Source organism: Bos indicus x Bos taurus, chromosome 29 (genome assembly GCF_003369695.1).
Source record: "Bos indicus x Bos taurus breed Angus x Brahman F1 hybrid chromosome 29, Bos_hybrid_MaternalHap_v2.0, whole genome shotgun sequence".
NCBI classification, from domain to species: domain Eukaryota; kingdom Metazoa; phylum Chordata; class Mammalia; order Artiodactyla; family Bovidae; genus Bos; species Bos indicus x Bos taurus.
In genome coordinates, this window is record NC_040104.1 from 12694763 (window position 1) to 12717385 (window position 22623).

General features: G+C 45.2%; 1 protein-coding gene across 1 annotated transcript; it reads left to right on the forward strand.

Annotated features, from left to right (window-relative positions):
* Positions 1 to 1756: 1756 nt before the first annotated feature.
* On the forward strand, positions 1757 to 22108 carry LOC113885742 (pregnancy-associated glycoprotein 1-like). The gene is made up of 12 exons (XM_027531354.1): positions 1757 to 1834; positions 2785 to 2901; positions 6573 to 7049; positions 12235 to 12410; positions 13484 to 13634; positions 14608 to 14725; positions 14825 to 14943; positions 16137 to 16330; positions 17251 to 17367; positions 19799 to 19940; positions 20028 to 20126; positions 21797 to 22108. The coding sequence occupies exons 4-12, from the start codon at positions 12310 to 12312 to the stop codon at positions 21944 to 21946; spliced, it is 1191 nt and encodes a 396-aa protein (XP_027387155.1). The 5' UTR covers positions 1757 to 1834; positions 2785 to 2901; positions 6573 to 7049; positions 12235 to 12309; the 3' UTR covers positions 21947 to 22108.
* Positions 22109 to 22623: the final 515 nt, after the last annotated feature.

Consider the following 22623-nt stretch of genomic DNA (forward strand, 5'->3'; position numbering starts at 1 on the left):
TGAGCTTCACAGTGGTTGGAAGTGATCTCGAGATATATGACACCCAGAGGGAGACATCAGTGTGGGAACAGAGGGTAGCCAGTTCTGCTCTAACCCACTCCCTCCTTCTCCATGTAGATGCTCTACATGGGTAAAATTACCATTGGAACACCCCCTTAGGAATTCCATGTTAACTTTGACACAGGATCGTCTGACCTGTGGGTGCCCTCCCTCTTTGCTCCTGTTGTGAGTACAGACTCCCCATACCCGGACCATCATTCACTTGCCCTGCCACCCTGTTTCCACCCTTGGCACCTGATGACACTCATCTCTTGGTTCTGCAGCTACACAACTTAGGTTCAGACATTACAAGTCTTGCACCTTCTGGCCTACCCAAAAGACCTTCTGGATAGCCTATGGATCTAGGAGCATGAAGGGATTTCTCGTTTATGACACCATTCGGGTAACATGCAAAGAGAAGCTGAGTCAGGACTGGCTATGGAGTGACCCCTGCTTGCAAAACAGATGCAGGATCATTTGGCAGGGCCCTTCCTGGCCTAACTCCCATAGACATTGGTCATCTTACCCACAGGATCCTGTGCTTGGGGAGGCAATGCCCATGGTGACACATGAGCAAATGGATTAGCTAACCCAGAGAGTGGCTTGAGGTGTGGACTTGCAGCTCCTCTGCCCATGAGCAGTTCAAGATTCATTTTGCTGGGAGCAAGAAGATGGGAAAAAAAGCACCCACTTTTATATTCACAGACTGTTCCAGCCACTTTCAGGTGATAACTGGTTTAATTCTGCAACAACCCCACAAAGCAGTTACTCTGATTAACTCATGAGACATATGAGGAAACTGAGGTGCAGACAGCAAGGGCCTTGCTGAAGGCACACATGTGGTAAAAGGTGGAGTTAGGCTGGCTTTTCAGGACTGAAGTTGCTGTGGGGTGTTTGGGGACTGGATAAAACTGATCTGGGGACCCTAGGGGCAGTCAAGGGCTTCAGGTATCCAGAGTGGGAAACTGGAGGCCTGAGAAGTCAAGGAGCCTGATAAATGAGTTCTCACTCTAGAGGACCCTTGAGAGTCTACTAAACATATGGCCTGCCTCCCCCAAAATACTCACGTAGTTCCCCTCTTTCTCTTTCTCTCTCATATACACTCACAGAAATATACACATATCCCCAAAAGTGAATACTCCAGGCAGTAATTTCATAGAACCCTGCAAGCAAGATTGTTTTTGGCTTCTGTCTTACCGGACAGATGCAGAATCCACAGTACATTACAGAGAATGCGGTCCATTCCTGTCATTAGGTCACAGTAATGCCAAAGAGAAAGCTATCTTGCTCTCGATTGATTTGTCCATAAGGTGGCACCAATGGGACCTGGCCTGACTCTTGACTGCCCCACCTGTACAGAAGCCACGAGGCCAATTTGACTCACTCAGGTGGTGTTTTTCAGAGGGGTAGATGTTTTAAAATTCACAGCCTCTCTCAAATGGAACCCAAATTCCCTTTCCACCTTGCTCTAACCGTCTGTGGGCAACCAAAGACAGAGCCCAGCCTCAATTCTTCTCTGAGGATCTAATGGCAATGCACCCCAGCCCAGTCCTAGCCCCACTTCACGTATCTGTAAGTGGTAACACTCTTCTCTCCCACAGACTGGGGATCTTGTAAGTACTGACCAGCCGTTTGGTCTAAGCATGGTGGAATATGGGTTTGAAGGCAGAAGATTTGATGGTGTCTTGGGCTTGAACTACCCCAACCTATCCTTCTCTGGAACCAGCCCCACCTTTGACAAGCTGAAGAATGAAGGTGCCATTTCTGAGCCTGTTTTTGCCTTCTACTTGAGCAAGTAAGTCTGAGATGGGACAATTCCTTTCTCCAAATTAGCTGTAAGATGCTTTCAGTTGTACAAAAATTATAGAACACTTGATAAAGAAGTATCCTGAGATAATATAACCAAGGATAACTATGGCCCCAGGGCCCTACCTGGCTTCACCACTGGCTTTTATAAATAAAATTTTATTGGAACACAACCCAGATCCTGGACTCAAGACCAGTAACTTGGTCTGGGGGGGGGGGGGGGGGGGTGGGGTGAGTTATGAGGGAGGTTAATGGAAGGCAACAGGAAACAAGTTGGAGGAAAAAAACAATACGATTTCTTATGAATTTGATAAGGAAGGAAGGAGAAAGATGGTGGATATCTTTCCTTCCTCGTTAGCATTTCAATGGAAGCCCAGGACCAGCTACACAATTTGTAGCAGCCAGTGAAAAATGAGAGTGTGGGACACAAAACAAACATGTGGGACCCCTTGTTCTAGAAATATTAGTCATTTCAAGACAGGGAGAGCAGAGGTGGGATCTCTTCTGAGTGTGGGGCCCTTTGGACAGTGTAGGTCACAGGCCAGTGGAGCCAACTCTGGGTGACCTGAATCCACACCCTTATAACTCACAGGCCTTGATTTTCCTGAAAAATGACAAGGTGGACACAGGGAAAGCCAAAACACTTCAGCACCCTGTGGTCTCAGGGTGTCTGAGCACTCAGGTCGCTGAAGGTCCAGGGTGTCTTCAGAAGACATAGTGGGTGGAGCTCAGACAAGTGATTCAGCTTCTAACCTCCTCTGTGCCACTCATGAGACAGTAACATGCCTCAGTCTGTATCTCTATCTCTCCTAGACGCTATTTCTGCATCTGTACATGGGGACCTCATTAGGGCCTTGATGGGTGGACCAGCACAGCTCTCAGACAGTGTTGTTGTTACTGTCCTCCAAGGATCACCACCCCTTTCACTTCTCTCTACAGAGATGAGTGGCATGGCAGTGTGGTGATGTTTGGTGGGGTGGACCACCACTACTACAATGGAGAGCTCAACTGGGTACCATTGATCCAAGCAGGAGACTGGATTGTACACATGGACTGGTAAGCCTCTCCCTCTGAGGGTCAGCCCAAGTGACGCTCCCACTACTGAACACAGACACAGGCAAACACACACAAATGCATTCTCACACAGACATGTACACCACCTTCAACGACAAAAACAGACACACAGACACATGGGAACACACAAGCAGACACATATAAACAGACACAGCAACACATAAAAACATGCATAGCTATTCCCAGACACACAAGCACACACAGAAACACATGCAAACACACATACAAAAAAACACACAAGCACATAGATACACAAACAACCCATGGATTCATAATCCCCAGGCCTTCTGAGCATGGCTCTGACCACGGTCCTAAGAGGCACCAGAGAGGTCTGTATAGCTAGGAAAAGGCAACACCCAGTGCCCTTTGAAGTGGGGAGCATGGTTACTGGACTCTACAGTGTGGTGAACAGAGGATCAGGGAGAATATCTCAAGCCTGAACAGAGTTATGATAAGATGACCGACTGTCCAGGGCTACCTAGGACATAGGAAGTTCTCAGTACAGATAAATGTCAGTTAAAAAAACAGGGACAGTCCTGAGAAAATGGGGAAAACTGGTCTTCTTAAGGAGCAGCTACCCAAGCAGTGGAGAGAGGTTTCCTGCAATCTTAAGAGGTGAAAGCAACTAAAAAAAAGACACGCCAAGTTCTTGGACACACAGTGGGACAGGGGCTATTACAGAGAATCAGGAAGGTGGAATCCAGGAGTGACCGAGGACAAGAGGCATAATTGATAGGATTCTGTGTTATACCCTCAGACAAAAGCTGACTTGTCCTTTGGAATTTCTGAGAGCTAGTCATGTATTTCCTGACCAGGGTCTCAGGGCGTGAGCTGGTTGTAGGAGCAGTGCTGGGAGACACCCTCTCCCAAAGGAGCCCCTCTCTCCCCCTACTATGAGAATTTGCTGCCCCTGCGAATCTCTATATTCACTCTGTGTGTGACCCATTATTTGTTCCCCATCAGATACAGTTCTCTTGATGTTTCTTATTGTTTTCTCAGTCTTCATTCACTCATTTAACAGATAAGCATTGGGCATCCCCTGTGTGTCAGGCACTTTAGGGAGGCAAGGAGAATAAAACTCGCCCTCACATCTAAGAAGGCAGATGTACAGGAAGTGACTTGCCCACATAGTGAATTGTGACTTTGGTACATGCTAGACATGAGGAGGAGAAGGCAATGGCAACTCACTCCACGACTCTTGCCTGGAAAATCCCAGGGACAGCGGAGCCTGGTGGGCTGCCCTCTATGAGGTCACACTGAGTCAGACATGACTGAAGTGAGTTAGCAGCTGCAGACATGAGGAAGGATCTACAGAGAGTGACTAACACAGGAGACTGATAAACACCAGGGGAAAGACTTCCCAAAAACAATACAATTAAGCTGGAATCTGAAAGATGAGAAGAAATTTGCTAGTCAAAGTGAAGTGGAGTCTTCTAGGAAGGAAGACCAGCTTGTGTCAAAGCACAAAAGATCCTGGTATATTCAAGTACTGCATTCAAGGGTGTCAAGAAAGGTGCTGTGTCGAGAGCAAAGGAAAAGAGGGCAAGAGACGAAGGGCTGTTTAGGAGACAGTCGGGAAGGGGACAACTCTGGGAAGACTTAGAGTGACCTTGATGCCCGCTTTCTTCCTTTGTCTCTCACCGTCTCCATTGAAAGAAAGGTTATTGCTTGTTCTGGACGCTGCAAGGCCATTGTTGACACTGGGGCAGCATTCATCGAAGGCCCAGGAACACTGATCCATAACATACAGAAGTTCATCAGCGCCACGCCTCAGGGTTCCAAGGTGAAGGCTCATGCCTCAGGGTCACTCCCAGTCTTCACACACAACAAGGATCACCAGGGCCAACCTCTTTTTCTCTCTCTCTAACAGCACTACATTTCATGTTCTGTAGTCAATACCCTGCCCTCTATTATCTTCACCATCAACAGCATCAACTACCCCATGCCAGGTCAAGCCTACATTCTCAAGGTGAGGGGACAATACTGAGGGTTGGTTCTCAAACTGGAGTTTGCAGGAACCCTTAGGCTGCTGCTGGGAGGAGCACGACCTCTGGAGGCCATGTCACACCACTGCAGATGCTGCTGAGCCTTGTGGCTGAGCCAGTGCCTCCCACAAAACCAAACACTTGAGAGTAAAGGGCCATGTGGGACACTGATATTCCTGAAATAAATGTAGAGAGGCCACACCATATGGCATGGTGGGAGTCAGAGAGAGGGGAACACTAAGGTCCTCAGTCCTCAAAGAGCTTCAATTCAATCTGAACTCAGAGGTGCATGAGCATGAAATTCAGCACTAGCAGTCCCTGAAATAGGCCATGTTACAAGGAGAATGGCTGGGGACAGTCCCAGTGTGATTTCCCAGCATAAGTTAACAGTCTCCCTTCCCTTCTCATGGTTTTCCTGGTTTGGATGATAAATTACATGGTCATTCTAGTTCTAGGCTACATCTTCACCTTGCTCCAGCCAGGTGCCTCCTTTGTGAGTTGGGATACCCGACCCCTCTGTGGGGAGGTTGGATCCTAAGTTGAATAAAGGGTGCACAGTGACTGCTCAGCCCCTGCACAGGGTAGAGGCTTCATGTCAGCTCCCAGTGGGAGTTCAGCGCAGGCCGATGGGCTCAAAGAAGGCTTTGAGGAAGAGAGTGAATTTCAGGAATTCTAAAACTACAAACTCATTGAGGCATATGGGGGGGGGGTGCGTGGTTCTAGCCAAAACTGCACTGGAATCCATGTAAATGGCATCTCAAGGTGGTCTGCACTGGGGCACTGGGGACTTACTAGCAGTGATGAGGGCTAAAAACTGACCAGTGTGGATGGGGAACAAGAGTGCATTATCCAACCAAGCCTGGAGTGGCCAAAGAGGATGAGTGTGGGCTGAAGGAGGCTTTGCAGAGTTCCTAAGTTAAGTCTTCAAGAAAATGCTGTAGGCACTGCTCTATTTAAGATGGATAACCAACAATGAGGTGCACAGCAAACTCCGCTCAGTTATATGACAGTCTGGATAAGAAGGTTGTCTTTGGGACCAGGATACGCAGATACATATGGTTGAGTCACTTTACTATCCACCTGAAACTCAGAATATTGTTAATTAGCTATGCTCCAATACAAAATAAAGTTTTTTTAATAAAGTACGGATTGTGGGGATGCAGGAGGAGAACCAGCATTCTCTGCAGAGAAAACAAGGAGCAGGAGTCAAAAGGAAAGAGACAGGGACTGAGGAGAGCTATGGACACACTTGTTCTTTTCAAAAAAATTATATTGAAGTGTGGCTAATCTTCAGTGTTGCTTTAAGTTATCCTGCACAAAAATGTGACTCAGTTATACACATAAAAATATTTTTTCTTATTCTTTTCCATGTAATTTATCAATGAATATTGAATAGAGTTTCTTATGCTCTACAGTAGGATTTTGTTGTTTTTCATTCCTCTGTTTTCCCAACTCCCAGTCCTCCACTCACCACACCCTTCCTCATGGCAACCTCATGTCTTGGCCCTCTGGTTTTGGATGAACTCTCATATCCCCTGCTGCTGATAAAACCCCTTGTTACTTACCAAAAGAGGGAAATAAAACAAATAATTGTGCTGGGTCTGGATATTGGGGGAAGTCACTGGTAAGGGCTCATGCTGACTGGTGCATGTCTCTGACTCCCCCAAGATTCTAGAGGCCGCTGCTATACCACCTTTGAAGAGAACAAGGTGAGTCCATCTACAGAGACCTGGGTCCTGGGTGACGTCTTCCTGAGGCTGTATTTCTGTCTTTGATCAAGGAAATGACAGGATTGGCTTGGCACTGGCAGTGTAAATGCTTGGAGAGATTCAGGTATTAGTAACACACACTCACTCACACTTAGGGCACTGCTGCCCAGGATGCTGGTGAACTGTGTTTGGTGGTCTGCACACCTTATTCTCAGTAAAGAATAAAGGGTTTCACTCTTAATGGTGCTGAAACAAATGGTTGCCTCTGTTTGTGTCTGCGAGTGCAATATCTAGAACCAAGTCTAAATCAAAATTGAGAGGAGCCCTACTCCAGCTGGCTTCAAGGAAAAGGGAGACTCATTGCAATGATTCTGGGAATCTAGGACACAAGACTCAGAGCAAATACAAAGATCTCAGTGACTGGACCCAAGAAATCGTAAGTCATCAGTTCTCTCTTTCTCACCCTCAGTGTTTCCCTTCCCTCTTCTTTGATGTTCTTAGCCTGACAACTTTCTTCCTTAAGGCTTCCACACCTAGTGAGGCAGCCCAAGCTACCTGCCCTAGGGTTTTATATCCTGAAGGCATCTCCTAGTAAGGAAAGAAGCTTGGAGCCATTAGAGTTCACGGGTGTTCCCTGAATGACCCACCTCAGTTCACATGTACAGCTGTAAATCAGCCATCCTGGCAGGGCCATGGGGTCCTATGATTGGCTTTACATGGTCATTGAAACTGACCCAGCAGGACACATGATTGTCAGTTTCCTCCAGAACTACTTGACTGAAGCTGGGGAAAGGCAGCCACAAGGATAGTGACTGGGGGATTGTCTAGGCCATGGAGGAGTTCGTGAGGACCCACCAACTCCACCCCCTCCTCATTCAGAGGAATTATAAGGGGTAATGAAATAGACTCTCTTCATCCCATCTCAGATGGTCTTATCGCTGGACTTCTCCTCCAGGGGACTTTTGGGTGAGGTACTTCATGCAGAGCTGGTTCCCTCTTGTTCCCACACCCCAGTCACCAGCTCTCTGCCACATATGCCTGCTCTGTCCTTTCCAGTCCTACTTGGTAAGTGGTGGCCCCAGTGGATCCCTGAGCCATCTCCCTCCTCCAGGGTGCAGAATGCCACTTCCTTGGCCTCCAATGCTGCTGGGGAGAATGCAACGCATGTATCGGGGAACCCAGGGTACACAGAGCCTTCAGCCTTTCTGAGCTTCCTCCAGGGGTGGAGCTACAAACTATTTGCTTGGAGCTACCATGGTTAGGCACTTTTGCAGTGGAAGCATCAGTTCTTTCCACCTGGACACCTCAGTGCATGTCTCAGCTAAGACAGCAGGGGTCAGAGGTTGATTTCCTTTCACATTGACTGGTTTGATCTCCTTGCTTTATAAGGGACTCTGAAGAATTTTCTCAAGCATTGCAGTTGAAAAGCTCTATTCTGTGGCATTCACCCTTTCTTATGGTCCAGATCTCACATCTGTACATGATTATTGGAAAAATCATAGCTTTGACACTCAAACCTCTGTACCAAAGTGAGTCTCTGCTTTTTAATACACTGTCCAGGTTTTTCATAGCCTTTCTTCCTTCCAAGGAGCAAGTGTCTTTTAATTTTGTGGCTGCAGTCAAGGTCCATAATGATTTTGGAGCCCAAGAAAATAAAATCTGCCACTGTTTCCACTTCTCCCTCATCTATATGCCATGAAGTGGTGGGACTGGATGCCATAAATTATGAGTATTTTTTTGTGAGTAATATTTTGAATGTCAAGTTTTAAGCCAGCTTTTTTCATCTCCTATCCTTATCGATTGGTCTTTAGTTCTTTGCTTTCTGCTATTAGTGTGGTGTCATCTTCGTATCTGTGGATGTTGATATTTCTCCCAGCAATCTTGATTCCATCTTGGGATTTATGCAGTCCAGCAGATCAAATGATCTTTCCTACATAAAAGTTCAATAAGCAGAGTGACAATGTATATCTTGTCTTGCTCCTTTCCCAATTTTAAATATTTTAGTTGTTCTGTGTCTGATTCTAACTGCCACTTTTTGGCCTACATACAGACTTTCAAGAGACAGGTAAGGTGATCTGATACTCCCATTCTCTTAAGAATTTTCCTCAGTTTGTTGTGGTCCTTTATGTGAAAGGCTTTAGCATAGTCAGTGAAGCAGATGCAGATGTTTTTCTGGGATCCACTTGCTTTCTCTATGGTCCAATGGATGTTGGCAATTTGATCTCTGGTTCCTCAAACCAGTTTGTACATCTGAAAGTTCTCAGTTCATGTACTGTGAAGCTTAGCTTGAAGGATTTTGAGCATTACCCTGCTAGCAAGTGAGATGAGCACAATTGCATGATATGGTGAACATTCATTCGAATTGCCTTTCTTTTGGATTGGAAAGAAAACTGACCTTTTCCAGCACTGTGGCCACTGCTGAGTTTTCCAAATTTGCTGACATATTGAATGCAGCAACTGTTACAGCCTCATTCTTTAGGATGTTTTAAACAGCTTAGCTGGAATTCCATCACCTCCACTAGCTTTGCTTGTAGTGATGCTTCCTAAGGCCCACTTAACTTCATGTTCTAGTTTATCTGGCTTTACATAAGTGACCCCAAAATCATCTCTATCCAGATCATTATGTCCATTTTTGTATAGTTCTGTGCATTCTTGATACCTCTATTTAATCTCATCTGCTTCTGTTAGGTCTTTGACTTTTCTGTCCTTTATTGTGCCCATCTTTCCATGAAGTATACCTATGGTATCTCCAATTTTCCTGAAGAGATCTATACACTTTACAATGTATTATTTTCCTCTAATTCTTGCACTTTCCACTTACAAAACTTTCTTATCTCTCCTTGCTATTCTCTGGAAGTCTGCATTTCATTGGGTATATCTTTCCCTTTCTTGTTTGCTGTTCACTTCTCTTATTTTCTCAACTGTTTTCAAGGCCTCCTCAGGCAACCACTTTGCCTTCTCACATTTGTTTTTCTTGAGGATGGTTTTGGTCACCATTTCCTGTACAATGTTACAAACCTCCATCCATAGTTCTTCAGGCTACCAGACCAAATCCCCTGAATGTATGTTTCATCTCCACTGTATAATCATAAGGGATTTGGCTTAGATCATAGCTTAATGGTCTAGTGGTTTTCCTTACTTTCTTCAATTGAAGTCTGAATATTGCTTGCTTCTGCCTAAGCAATAGTGCCAGATGACCACCCACCACTCCCAGTGGGTATAGAGCAAAAACACAATTTGAAGACTATACAGTGGAAGTGAGAAATAGATTTAAGGGACTAGATCTGATAGACAGGGTGCCGGATGAACTATGAATGGAGGTTCATGACATTGTACAGGAAACAGGGATCAAGACCATCCCCATGGAAAAGAAATGCAAATAAGAAAAATGGCTGTCTGAGGAGAACTTACGAATACCTGTGAAAATAAGAGAACCTAAAAGCAAAGGAGAAAAGGAAAGATATAAGCATCTGAATGCAGAGTTCCAAAGAATAGCAAGGAGAGATAAGAAAGCCTTCCTCCACAATCAATGCAAATAATAGAGGAAAACAGCAGAATGGGAAAGACTAGAGATCTCTTCAAAAAAATTAGAGATACCAAGGGAACATGTCATGGAAAGATGGGCTCGATGAAGGGCAGAAATGGTATGGACCTAACAGAAGCAGAAGATATTAAGAAGAGGTGGCAAGAATACATAGAACTGTACAAAAAAGAGCTTCACGACCCAGATAAACATGAAGGTGTGATCACTCACCTACAGCCACACATCCTGGAATGTGAACTCAAGTGGGCCTTAGAAAGTACGAACAAAGCTAGTGGAGGTGATGGAATTCCAGTTGAACTATTTCAAATCCTGAAAGATGATGCTGTCAAAGTGCTGAACTCTATATGCCAGCAAATTTGGAAACTCAGCAGTGGCCACAGGACTGGAAAAGATCAGTTTTAATTCCAATCCCAAAGAAAGGTAATGCCAAAGAATGCTCAAACTACCACACAATTGCACTCACCTCACGCACTAGTAAAATAATGCTCAAAAATCTCCAAGCCAGGCTTCAGCAATATGTGAACTGTGAACTTCCTGATGTTCAAGCTGGTTTTAGAAAAGGCAGAGGAACCAGAGATCAAATTGCCAACATCCACTGGATCATCGAAAAAGCAAGAGAGTTCCAGAAAAGCATCTATTTCTGCTTTATTGACTATGCCAAAGCCTTTGACTGTGTGGATCACAATAAACTGTGGGAAATTCTGAAAGAAATGGGGATACCAGACCACCTGATCTGCCTCTTGAGAAACCTGGATGCAGGTTAGGAAACAACAGTTAGAACCGGGCAAGGAACAACAGACTGGTTCCAAATAGGAAAAGGAGTATGTCAAGGCTGTATATTGTTCAGTCCTTCAGTTGTGTCCATCTCTTTGCAATGCCATAGACTGCAACATGCCAGGCTTCCCTTTCATCACCAACTCCCAGAGATTTCTCAAGCTCATGTCCATCGACTTGGTGATGCTATCCAGCCACCTCATCATCTGTCTTCTGCTTCTCCTCTTGCCTTCAGTCTTTCCTAATATCAATGTCTTTTCCAATGAGTCAACATGTTTAGTATGCATTCAGTCTCTTTTAAAATCAACCAACAAGAATTAAATTCATCTCTGTCCCCACTGCACTCCTAACTCTAGGCCAGAAACAAAAAACTGCAGAGACTGAAGGCTGATTCCAGCACATTGCTGTGGAGATTTTGTTCCCACTATTTTTTTTTTGGGGGGGGGGTGGAAATAAGATTAGTTGCTAACATTAAAATCAGTAGATTGTACATAAATATCCAAACTTCTGATTCTCTTGAAAACATGGCCAACTGGCCTGCTTTCCAGCATGGGTGAAGTGGAGGAAAGGCTGCTCCCAGAGGTAAGGCCTGTGCTGCCCAGATTCCAACATGATCACCTACTCCTAGTATCATATCTACTGCCTCCTGGGGCCATGAGTTTGTGAGAACTAGACTTCTAGCTCTGTTAAGATAAAGACTACTTTTGTCTTGATCAACTTTGACTTTGAAGCCTTTAACCCAGAGCCTAGCACACAGTTCTTCCTTGTATAGTTGTTGGATGATATAAAATATCTTGTGAATGCATATGACATTTCTTCCAAAACAGAAATCATGAAACTGAAGTACTACTCTGCCCTAAATCTTTGATGCAGCCTGCCATCATAGGTGCCCCTATGTCTGCCATTATATCTACTACCTAAACCAAGTTGTATATCCCTGGGCTGTCCCTGAAGTCTTCACTTTACCGTTTGACAACTTATCATCCTAGCAATGTCCTTGCCAATGAAGACAGCAATGCATATCTCACAAAGTGCCTAGGAAGATGACATGAAACCACGCATGTTAAGCATGACCCCTAGTATCCATTTTCATGACGTTCTTAGCAGTTTTTTCTCCAAGTAGGCAAGGTTTTCTGTCTTCTTAGATGTCCATGCAGATCAGTTTGATTTTCCAGCCAAGATTCAAGGAAGAGATTACAGTTCAATTCTCTGTATTCTGAAAAGCTTCAAAGTCCATTCATCAAGGACACTGATGAAGGTAAAGTTTTTATCGAGACCTTTGTATTTTTTTTTTTTTTTCCAGATCTTTTAGTGGCCTGAAGGGGAAAACTAGGGCAGGTCAGAGCATATATAACTAAGGGCTCCCGGTCACCACTACATGCTAAGATCCCAAACTTTCCTGAGTACTTGGAGCAAGGAAAGAAGCATGAAATGGCTTGTGCTCCTCGGGCTGGTGGCCTTCTCAGAGTGCATAGTCAAGTAAGTATGGGGACTGTATGTCACATCATATTCCTTTCTCGGATTTTTCTTTTCATCTGGTTATTCTTCCACATATCATGTTTAGAAGGGAATGGAATATTTCGCTAAGAGTCTTAAAGTTCAACTCTTACTTATTGATAAGTAACTTGCTATAGGAACTTCTATCCAACTGCTATTGGATCCCAAGGTCTTCGTGTAGATTTGGGTTGCACAACACTTGGGGTCCAGTCATGTCATGACCTGTTGAAAATGCAACTCCTTGAAACTGTTCATTGCACAGTCTATGCAGATATTGATGTGGTCCTGTGGAATAGCACTTTTCTACATTTTGTTCAACTGCCCTCTTTTTACCCTGAGTGTTTCAGTGTGTATATGCCTACATCTACATCTATGTATCACTGTCATTTATCTCTCCATCTCTTTGGAAGTCACTGGGAGTCTATTTCTCTTTGTGTTGTTTGCTTTTAATTTTTCATTTGACTCTTACTTCCTTGTCAAGCCTCTGAATTTCCCGTACTTGTTCCCTATATCTTGGATTCTTCTTTCAAACTCTCTCTTCTATTTCAACTTGAAGAAAGATACACTGTTTTATATCTGACAAGCAGTGTGACCACAGCCAACTCAGAAACCTCTTGCATTTCAATTTTCTCCCTTGTAAAAGAGAACAAGAGTCTTCCTTCCTTGAGGTCCTTTGAGAAGGAATGAGTGGGATGGCAACAGCAATGCTAATGGCTGTCATTGTTGAGACTTCTTATTTATCAAGTACCTTATATCCATCACTTCACTTATCCCCAAGATATTCTATTTGGAGGGTTTGTATTGTTACATTCCACCATTTTGCCGAAGGGGACACTGAGACACCACGTGGTCATATGGCTTACCTAATATTGCAGAAAAGAACCTGTATTCAAATCTATGTCTTTGCCATGGTATATGCATAAAATTCTGATAATAATGTGCCTCATAAAAATGATTAGAAAACACACAGGGCCATTACAATGACAGTTATACCTTAACACTGACAGCTAATTGTAGCATCTTCTTTGTTTTCTTTGTCAAATGCTCGGTGAAAGAATACCTCTAAGGAGAGTGAAGACCATGAGAAAAACCCTCAGTGGAAAAAACACGCTGAACAATTTCTTGAAGGAGCATCCTTACAGACTGTCCCATATTTCTTTTCGTGGCTCAAATCTAACTACTCTGCCGCTGAGAAACATCAGAGATGTGAGTATTTTGGGAGGATGGTGCTCCACAGCGCCCCCTGGTGCTCTAGCTTAGCATGGGGCTCATCTGGAGGTGCCAGGTGGGATGTTGGGGTTGGGGTTCCTGCAGGAGGCTGAGACACTGGAAAACAGGGACCCCACCCAGAGAAGGTGCTCTCATCCTCAACTGTTGGTCTTTGTGACTGGGCCTGGCAATTACCAGGTGGCAGGTAAATATCCATTTCTGTGTCAAACATGTGTCATTAGTTTGAGGGTGATTGTTCCTTCTGAACTAAGTGAGCGCCTCAGTTATAGATGAAGAGTGAATCATCACTGATCAAAAGGTAGAACCAACTGCAAAACAATTGTGAATCCCCAGGTAGTGGAATTCAGTTTCCACAGATGCAAGAACGACAGTAGGAAAAAGTCACTAAACCTGTATTCTGTATATGGCCATAAGAATCTAATACAGTGCTTACTGTTTTTAGATTTAAAAAGGGCTTATTTTGTCTTCAAAAATGCCCATGCCAGCCTGAGAGATAGGCAATGAGTAAATACATGTCAAATGAAAGGGTCACCTCTGTGGTGTTGATTGGATGTGGTCTGAGTTTAGAGGGAGTGGCTGGGGTTGATCAAGTAGGACCTCCTGGAGAAGGGGGTGCTAAGGCTTGGTTTGAAGAGACTACAGAGCTTCTCAGATGAAGGCACCAGGACTTCCCTGGGGGTCCAGCAATCCTGGGAGCCCAGTGGTTATGCCTCTGGGCTTCCCATGCAGGAGATACCACTCCAACGCTTGGTCATAGAGTCAATATCCTGCATACAATATAGCACAGGAAAAATATATCAAATGCAGATACCTCTGTGACCAAAGTCTGTGAGCTGCACAGTGGTTAGAAAGTGGTCTCAAGAGATATGTGACACTCAGAGGGAGGCATCAGTGTGGGGATAGAGGGTAGCCAGTTCTGCACTAACCCACTCCCTCCTTCTCCCTGTAGATGCTCTACGTGGGTAACATCACCATTGGAACACCCCCTCAAGAATTCCAGGTTGTCTTTGACACAGGTTCTTCTGACTTGTGGGTGCCCTCTGACTTTTGCATCAGTCCAGCCTGTTGTGAGTACAGACACCCCATACCTGGACCATCCTTCACTTGCCCTGCCGCCCTGTTTTTCACCCTTGGCACCTGATGACGCTCATCTCTTGTGTCTGCAGCTACACACGTTAGGTTCAGACATTTTCAGTCTTCCACCTTCCGGCCTACCACTAAGACCTTCAGGATCATCTATGGATCTGGGAGAATGAAAGGAGTTGTTGCGCATGACACAGTTCGGGTAACAGTGTAACAAATGCTGAGTCAGGGCTGGATATGAGGTGACCACTGCTTGCAAAACAGATGCAGGACCATCTGGCAGGACCCTTCCTAGCTTAACTTCCATAGATATTGGTAATCTTATCCATAGGATCATGTCTCTGGGGCTGAAGTGCCCATGGTGACACACGAGCAAACAAATTAGCTAACCCAGAGAGTGGATTGAGGTGTGGACTTGCAGTTCCTCTGCCCATGAGCAGTTCAAGGTTCATTTCGCTGGGAGCGAGAAGGGATAAAAGCACCCACTTTTATATTAACAGACCGTTCCCACCACTTTCCAGTGATAACTGGTTTAATTCTGCAATAACCCCACAAAGCAGTTACTCTGATTAGCTCACACGACTTATGAGGAAACTGAGGTCCAGACAGCAAGGGCCTTGTTGAGAGCACACAAGCGATAAAAGGTGGAGTTAGGCTGGCTTTTCAGGACTGAAGTTGCTGTGGGGTGTTTGGGGACAGGATAAAACTGATCTGGGGACCCTGGGTGCAGTCAAGGGCTTCAGGTATCCAAAGTGGGAAACTTGAGACCTAAGAAGTCAAGGGGTCTGATAAATGAGTTCTCACTCTAGAGGACCCTTGAGAATCTAATAAATCTATGGCTTGCCTCCCCCAAAATTCTTGAGTAGTTCCCCTCTCTCTCTTTCTCTCTCATACTCACTCACACAAATACACATATTCCCCAAAGTGAATTCCCCAGGAGTAATTTCATAGAACCCTGCAAGCAAGATTGTGTTTTTGGCTTCTGTCTTCCTGGACAGATGTAGAATCCACAGTACCTTACAGAGAATGCAGTCCATTTCTGTCATTAGGTCACAGTGATGGCAAAGAGCAGGCTATCTTATTCTAGATTGTGTTGTCCATAAGGTGGCACCAATAGGACCTGGTGTTACTCTTGGTTGCCCCTCCTGTACAGAAGCCACGAGGCCAATTTGACTCACTCAGGTGGTGTTTTTCAGAGGGGAAGATGTTTTAAAATTCACAGTGTCTCTCAAATGGAACCCAAATTCCCCTTCCACCTTGCTCTAACTGTCTGCGGGCAAACAAAGACAGAGCCCAGCCTCAGTTCTTCCCTGAGGATCTAATGGCAATGCACTCCAGCCCAGTCCTAGCCCCACTTTACATATCTGTAAGTGGGAACACGCTTCTCTCCCACAGATTGGGAACCTTGTAAGTACTGACCAGCCGTTCGGCCTAAGCATGGCGGAATACGGGTTGGAGAGCAGAAGATTTGATGGCATCTTGGGCTTGAACTACCCCAATCTATCCTGCTCTGGGGCCATTCCCATCTTTGATAAGCTGAAGAATCAAGGTGCCATTTCTGATCCTATTTTTGCCTTCTACTTGAGCAAGTAAGTCTGAGATGGACAATTGCTTTCTACACATTATCTGTAAGATGATTTCAGTTGCACAAAAATTATAGAACACTTGATAAAGAAGTATCCTGAGATAATATAACCAAGGATAACTATGGCCCCAGGGCCCTCCCTGCCTTCAGCACTGGCTTTTATAAGTTAAATATTTTTGGAAAACAACCCTACTCCTGGGCTCAAGACCAATAACTTGGTCTAGCGGGGTGAGTTATGAGGGAGGCTAATGGAAGGCAACCGGAAACAAGCTGGAGGAAAAAGCAATACGATTTGCTTATGAATTTTATAAGGAAGGAAGGAGAAGGATGGTGGATATCTTTCCTTCCTCATTAGTGCTTTACTGGCAGGACCAGCTACACAATTTGTGGAGCCAGTGAGTAATGAAAGTGTGGGACACAAAAGTGTGGGACCCCTTGTTCAAGAAATATTAGGCATTTCAAGACAGGGAGAGCAGAGGTGGGGTCCCTTCTGAGTGTGGAGCCCTTTGGACAGTGTAGGTCACAGACCAGTGTAGCCAACTCTGGGTGACCTGAACCCACACCCTTAGAATTCCCAGGCCTTGATTTTCCTGAAAAATGACAAGGTGGACACGAGGAAAGCCAAAACACTTCAGCACCATGTCCTTTGGGGGTGTCTGAGCACTCAGGTCGCCGGAGGTCCAGGGCGTCTTCAGAAGACATAGGGGATGGAGCTCAGACAAGTGATTCAGATTCTAACCTCCTCTGTGCCACTCATGAGACATTAACAGACTTCAGTCTGGATCTCAATCTCTCCTAGACACTATTTCTGCATCTGTACATGGGGACCTTATTAGGGTGTTCATAGTTGGATAAGCACAGCTCTCAGACAGTGCTGCTGTTACTGTCTTCCAAGGACCTCCCCCCACTTTTTTCTCTCTACAGAGACAAGCGAGAGGGCAGTGTGGTGATGTTTGGTGGGGTGGACCACCGCTACTACAAGGGAGAGCTCAACTGGGTACCACTGATTCGAGCAGGTGACTGGATTGTACACGTAGACCGGTAAGCCTCTCCCTCTGAGGGTCAGCCCAAGTGATGCTCCCGCTAATGTACATGGACACAGGAAGACACACATAAATTCATTCTCAGATACACAGTCACACAGACATATACACCACCCACAATGACACAGACAGACACACAGACACTTGGAAACATACAAGCAGACACATATAAACCTACACAGAGACACATAAAAACATGCATAGCTAGTCAGAGACACATAGAAACACACATACAAATTAACACACAAGCACATAAATACACAAACAACCCATGGGTTCATAATCCCCGGTCTTCTGAGCAAGGCTCTGACCAGGGTCCTAAAAGGGTCCAGATAGGTCTGTGCAGCTGGGATAGGGCTGCACCCACTGCCCTTTGAGGTGGGGAGCATGGTTAGAGGACTCTACAGTGTGGTGAACAGAGGATCAAGGAGAATTTCACCAGCCTGAACAGAGTTATGATAAGATGACCGACTGTCCAAGGCTACCTAGGACATAGGAAGTTCTCAGTACAGATAAATATCAATTTAAAAACAGGGACAGTCCTGAGAAAATGGGGAAAACTGGTCTTTTTAGGGAGCAGCTACCCAGCAGTGGAGAGAGGTTGGCTGCAGTATTAAGACATGAAAGCAACTAATAAAAAAGACACCTCATGTTCATGGGCACACAGTGGTGCAGGGTCTATAACAAAGAATCAAGAAGGTGGGATCCAGGAGTGACCTGAGGACAAGAGGCATAATTGATAGGATTCTGTGTAATACCCTCAGACAAAATCTGTCGTCTCCTTTGGAGTTTCTGTGGGCTAGTCATGTATTTACTGGCCAAGGTCTCAGGGTCTGAGCTGGTTGCAGGAGCAGTGCTGGGAGACACCCTCACCCAGAGGAGCCCCTCTCTCCCCCTACTATGAGAATCTGCTGCCCCTGCAAATCTCCATCTTCACTCTGTGTGTGACCCGTTATTTGTTCCCCACCAGATACAGCTCTCTGGAGGGTTCTTATTATTTTCTCAGTCTTCATTCACTCATTGAACAGATAAGCATTGGGCATCCACTGTGTGTCAGGCACTTTAGGGAGGCAATGAAAGGTTGTTGTTGAATCACGCAAAGACGTTGGGATTCTTGGCCCCAAAGGAGAACAATTCAATCCCGGGCCAGAGATGAGCCTTGATCACCCAGAGCTCTTGTGTAATAAAGTTTTATTAAAGTATAAAGGAGATAGAGAAAGCTTCTGACATAGGCATCAGAAGGGGGCAGAAAGAGTGCCCCCCTGCTAGTCTTCAGCTGGATGTTACATAGTCACTAGCAGTCTGTTAATGAAAGAAAGGAATGTCTTAAAACTCAGAATGGCACTAGGCCCCTCACCCATAAGATGCATTCTGGGATAATCTTGGCACCAAATGGTTCATCCTGGGCCATAAAATGATTAACGTGAATCTTGAAGAAGGGTAGATCACCATACAAATAGTTTCATTTACATAGATTAGGGGAACAATATCTGAGTATAACGTACTGGTTTGTCAAGCAGGTTCTGAGACAAAGGAGGAACAGACTTGAAGACAGACTTTGGGGTAAATGTATAGTACATTAGCATAGCTTAAGATAAACATTTCCATAAGAAAAAGGCATTGGTTATCTCTAGGTTTGAGCATAGTTAACTTCAGGTGAAACCAGGTGTCATTATGGCAACACAGTATTTTAAGAGACACCTCCTTTTAAATTTATATAGAGAAGGAAAAAATATCACTAGTTTGTTTCCTTCTGCCGCTTAAGAGAGATAAAAATGTCTGACACTTGCAGGCTATTTCCTCAGTTTGCAGACCCCTGGCCTTCCTGCCTGTTACCCTCTCAGTAAGGAGAATAAAACTCTCCCTCACATCTAAGAAGGCAGATGTACATGAAGTGACTCGCCTACATAGTGAATTGTGACTTTGGTACATGCTAGACATGAGGAGGAGAAGGCAATGAAAACCCACTAAAGTACTTTGCCTAGAAAATCCCATGGACGGCAGAGCCAGGTGGGCTGCTCTTTATGAGGTCACACAGAGTCGGGCACGACTGAAGTGAATTAGCAGCAGCAGCAGGAGCAGTCATGAGGAAGGGTCTACAGAGAGTGACAAAGACAGGAGACTGATAAACACCAGGGGAAAGACTTCCAGAAAACAATACAATTAAGCTGGAATCTGGAAGATAAGAAGAAATTTGCTAGTCAAAGGGGAGTGCAGTCTTCTAGGAAGGAAGACCAGCTTGTGTCAAGGTAAAAAACATCCTGGTGTATTCAAGTACTACATTTGACGATGTCAGGAAAGGTGCTATGTTGAGAGCAAAGGAAAAGAGGGCAAGAGACAAAGGGCTGTTTACGAGACAATCAGGAAGGGGGCAACGCTAAGGAGACTCAGAGTGACCTTGATGTCTGCTTTCTTCCATTGTCTCTCAGCATCACCATGAAAAGAGAGGTTATTGCTTGTTCTGATGGCTGCGCGGCCCTTGTGGACACTGGGACATCACTTATCCAAGGCCCAGGAAGAGTGATCGATAACATACACAAGCTCATTGGTGCCACGCCACGGGGTTCCAAGGTGAAGGGTCATGCCCCAGGGTCACTCCCAGTCTTCACACACGACAAGGATCACCATGGCCAACCTCTCACCCTCTCTCTCTAACAGCATTACGTTTCATGTTCTGTGGTCAATACTCTGCCCTCTATTATCTTCACCATCAATGGCATCAACTACCCAGTGCCAGCTCCAGCCTACATCCTCAAGGTGAGGGGAAAATACTTATGGTTGGTTCTCAAACTGGAGCTTGCAGGAACCCTTGGGCTGCTGCTGGAAGGAGGGTGCCCTTTGGAGGCCACATCACACCACTGCAGATGCTCCTGAGCCCTGTGGCTGGGCCAGTGCCTCCCACAATACCAATCACTGTGTGGGACATTGATCTTCCTGAAATAAATGTGGAGAGGCCACATCATATGGCATGGTGGGAGTCAGGGAGAGGGAAACACTAAGGTCCTCAGTCCTCAAAGAGCTTCAATTCAATCTGAACCCGTAGGTGCAAGAACATGAAATTCAGCTCTAGCAGTCCCTGAAATAGGCCATGTTACAAGGAGAATGGCTGGGGACAATCCCAGTGTGATATCCCAGCATAATTTAACAGTCTGCCTTCCCTTCTCAAGATTTTTCTGGTTTGAATGATAAATTACATGCTCAACCTAGTCTCGCCTGCATCTTCCCCTTACTCTGGACAGGTACCTCCTTTGTTAGTTGGGATACCGACCCCTCTGTGGGGAGGTTGGATAATAAGGTGAATAAAGGGTGCATAGTGACTGCTCAGCCCTGGAACAGGGTGGAGGCTTCATGTCAGCTCCCTGTGAGAGTTCAGAGCAGGCTGATGGACTCAAAGAAGGCTTTGAGGAAGAGAGGAAATTTCAGGAATTCTAAAATGACAAACTCATTGAGCCATTTTGAGGGTTGCTTGGTTTAGGCAAAGGTGCACTGGATTCTATGCAAATGGCATCTCAAGGTGGTCTGCACTAAGGGACTGGGGAATTACTAGGGGTGATGAGGGCTACGGACTGACCAGTGGAGATGGGGAGCCAGAGTACATTATCCACCCAAGCATGGAGTGGCCAAAGATGGTGAGTGTGGGCCGAAGGAGGCTTCTCAGAGTTCCTGAGTTAAGTCTTCAAGAACATGTTGTGGGCACTGCTCTATTTAAGATGGATAACCAATAAAGAGTTACTTTGTAGCACAAGGAACTCCACTCAGTTATATGACAGCCTGGATGGAAGGGGTATCTTTGGGACAAGGATACCTCGATACATATGGCTGAGTCCCTTTACTGTCCACCTGAAACTCATAATATTGTTAATCAGCTATACTCCAATACAAAATAAAGTTTTTTAATAAAGTATGGATTGTGGGGATGCACGAGGAGAACCAGCATTCTCTGGAGAGAAAACAAGGAGCAGGAATCAGAATGAAAGAATCAGGGAGTGAGGGGAACTATGGACACACTTGTTCTTTTCTAAATAATTATTTTGAAGTGTGGCTAATCTTCAGTGTTGCATTAAATTCTGCTGCACAACAATGTGACTCAGTTATACACATAGAAATATATTATTTTCTTATTGTTTTTCATGTGGTTTACCACTGAATATTGAATATAATTCCTGACGCTCTACAATAGGACTTTGTTGTTTTTCATTCCTCTGTTTCACCAACTCCCAGTCCTCCACTCACCACACCCTTCCACATGACAACCTCATGTCTTGGCCCTCTTTGGTTTTGGATGAACTCTCATATCCCCTGCTGCTGAGAAAACCCCTTCATACTTACTAAAAGAGGGAAATAAAGAATTTTGCTGGGTCTGGATATTGGGGGGGAGTCACCGGCAAGGGCTCATGCTGACTGGTGTCTGTTTCTGACTTCCCCAGGATTCTAGAGGCTACTGCTATACCGCCTTTAAAGAGCAAAGAGTGAGGAGATCTACAGAGAGCTGGTTACTGGGTGACGTCTTCCTGAGGCTGTATTTCTCAGTCTTTGATCGAGGAAATGACAGGATTGGCCTGGCACCAGCAGTGTAAATGCTTGGAGTGGTTCAGGAATCAGTAAGGCTGCTCCTAACACACAGTCACTCACACTTTGGGCACTCCTGCCCAGGATGCTGGTGAACTGTATTTGGTGGTTTGTACACCCTATTCTCAGTAAAGAATAAAGGGTTTCACTCTTATTGGTGCTGAAACAAATGTTGCCTCTGTTTGTGTCTGGGTGTGAAGGATCTAGAACCAAGTCTGAATCAAAATTGATAGGAGCCCTACTCCAACTGGCTTCAAGGAACAGGGAGATTCATGCAAATGATTCTGGGAATCCAGGATACAAAAATCAGAGCAAATACAAAGATCTCAGTGACTGGATCCAAGAAATCTGCAGGCATCAATTCTCCCTCAGCCTCACTATTTCCCTTCGGTCTACTTTGATGGTCTTAGCCTGGCAACTTTTTTCCTTAAGGCTTCTACACCTAGTGAGGGAGTTCAAGCTACATGCCCTAGGGTTTTAAATCCTGAAGGCATCACCTAGTAAGGAAAAAAGTTTGCAGACATCAGAGTTCAAGGGTGTTCTCTGAATCACCCACCTCAGTTCACATGTACAGCCCTAGATCAGCCATCCTGGCAGGGACATGGGGTCTTATGACTGGCTTTACATGGTCTTTGTTCCTGACCCAGCCACACACATGATTGTCAATTTCCTCCAGAACTACATG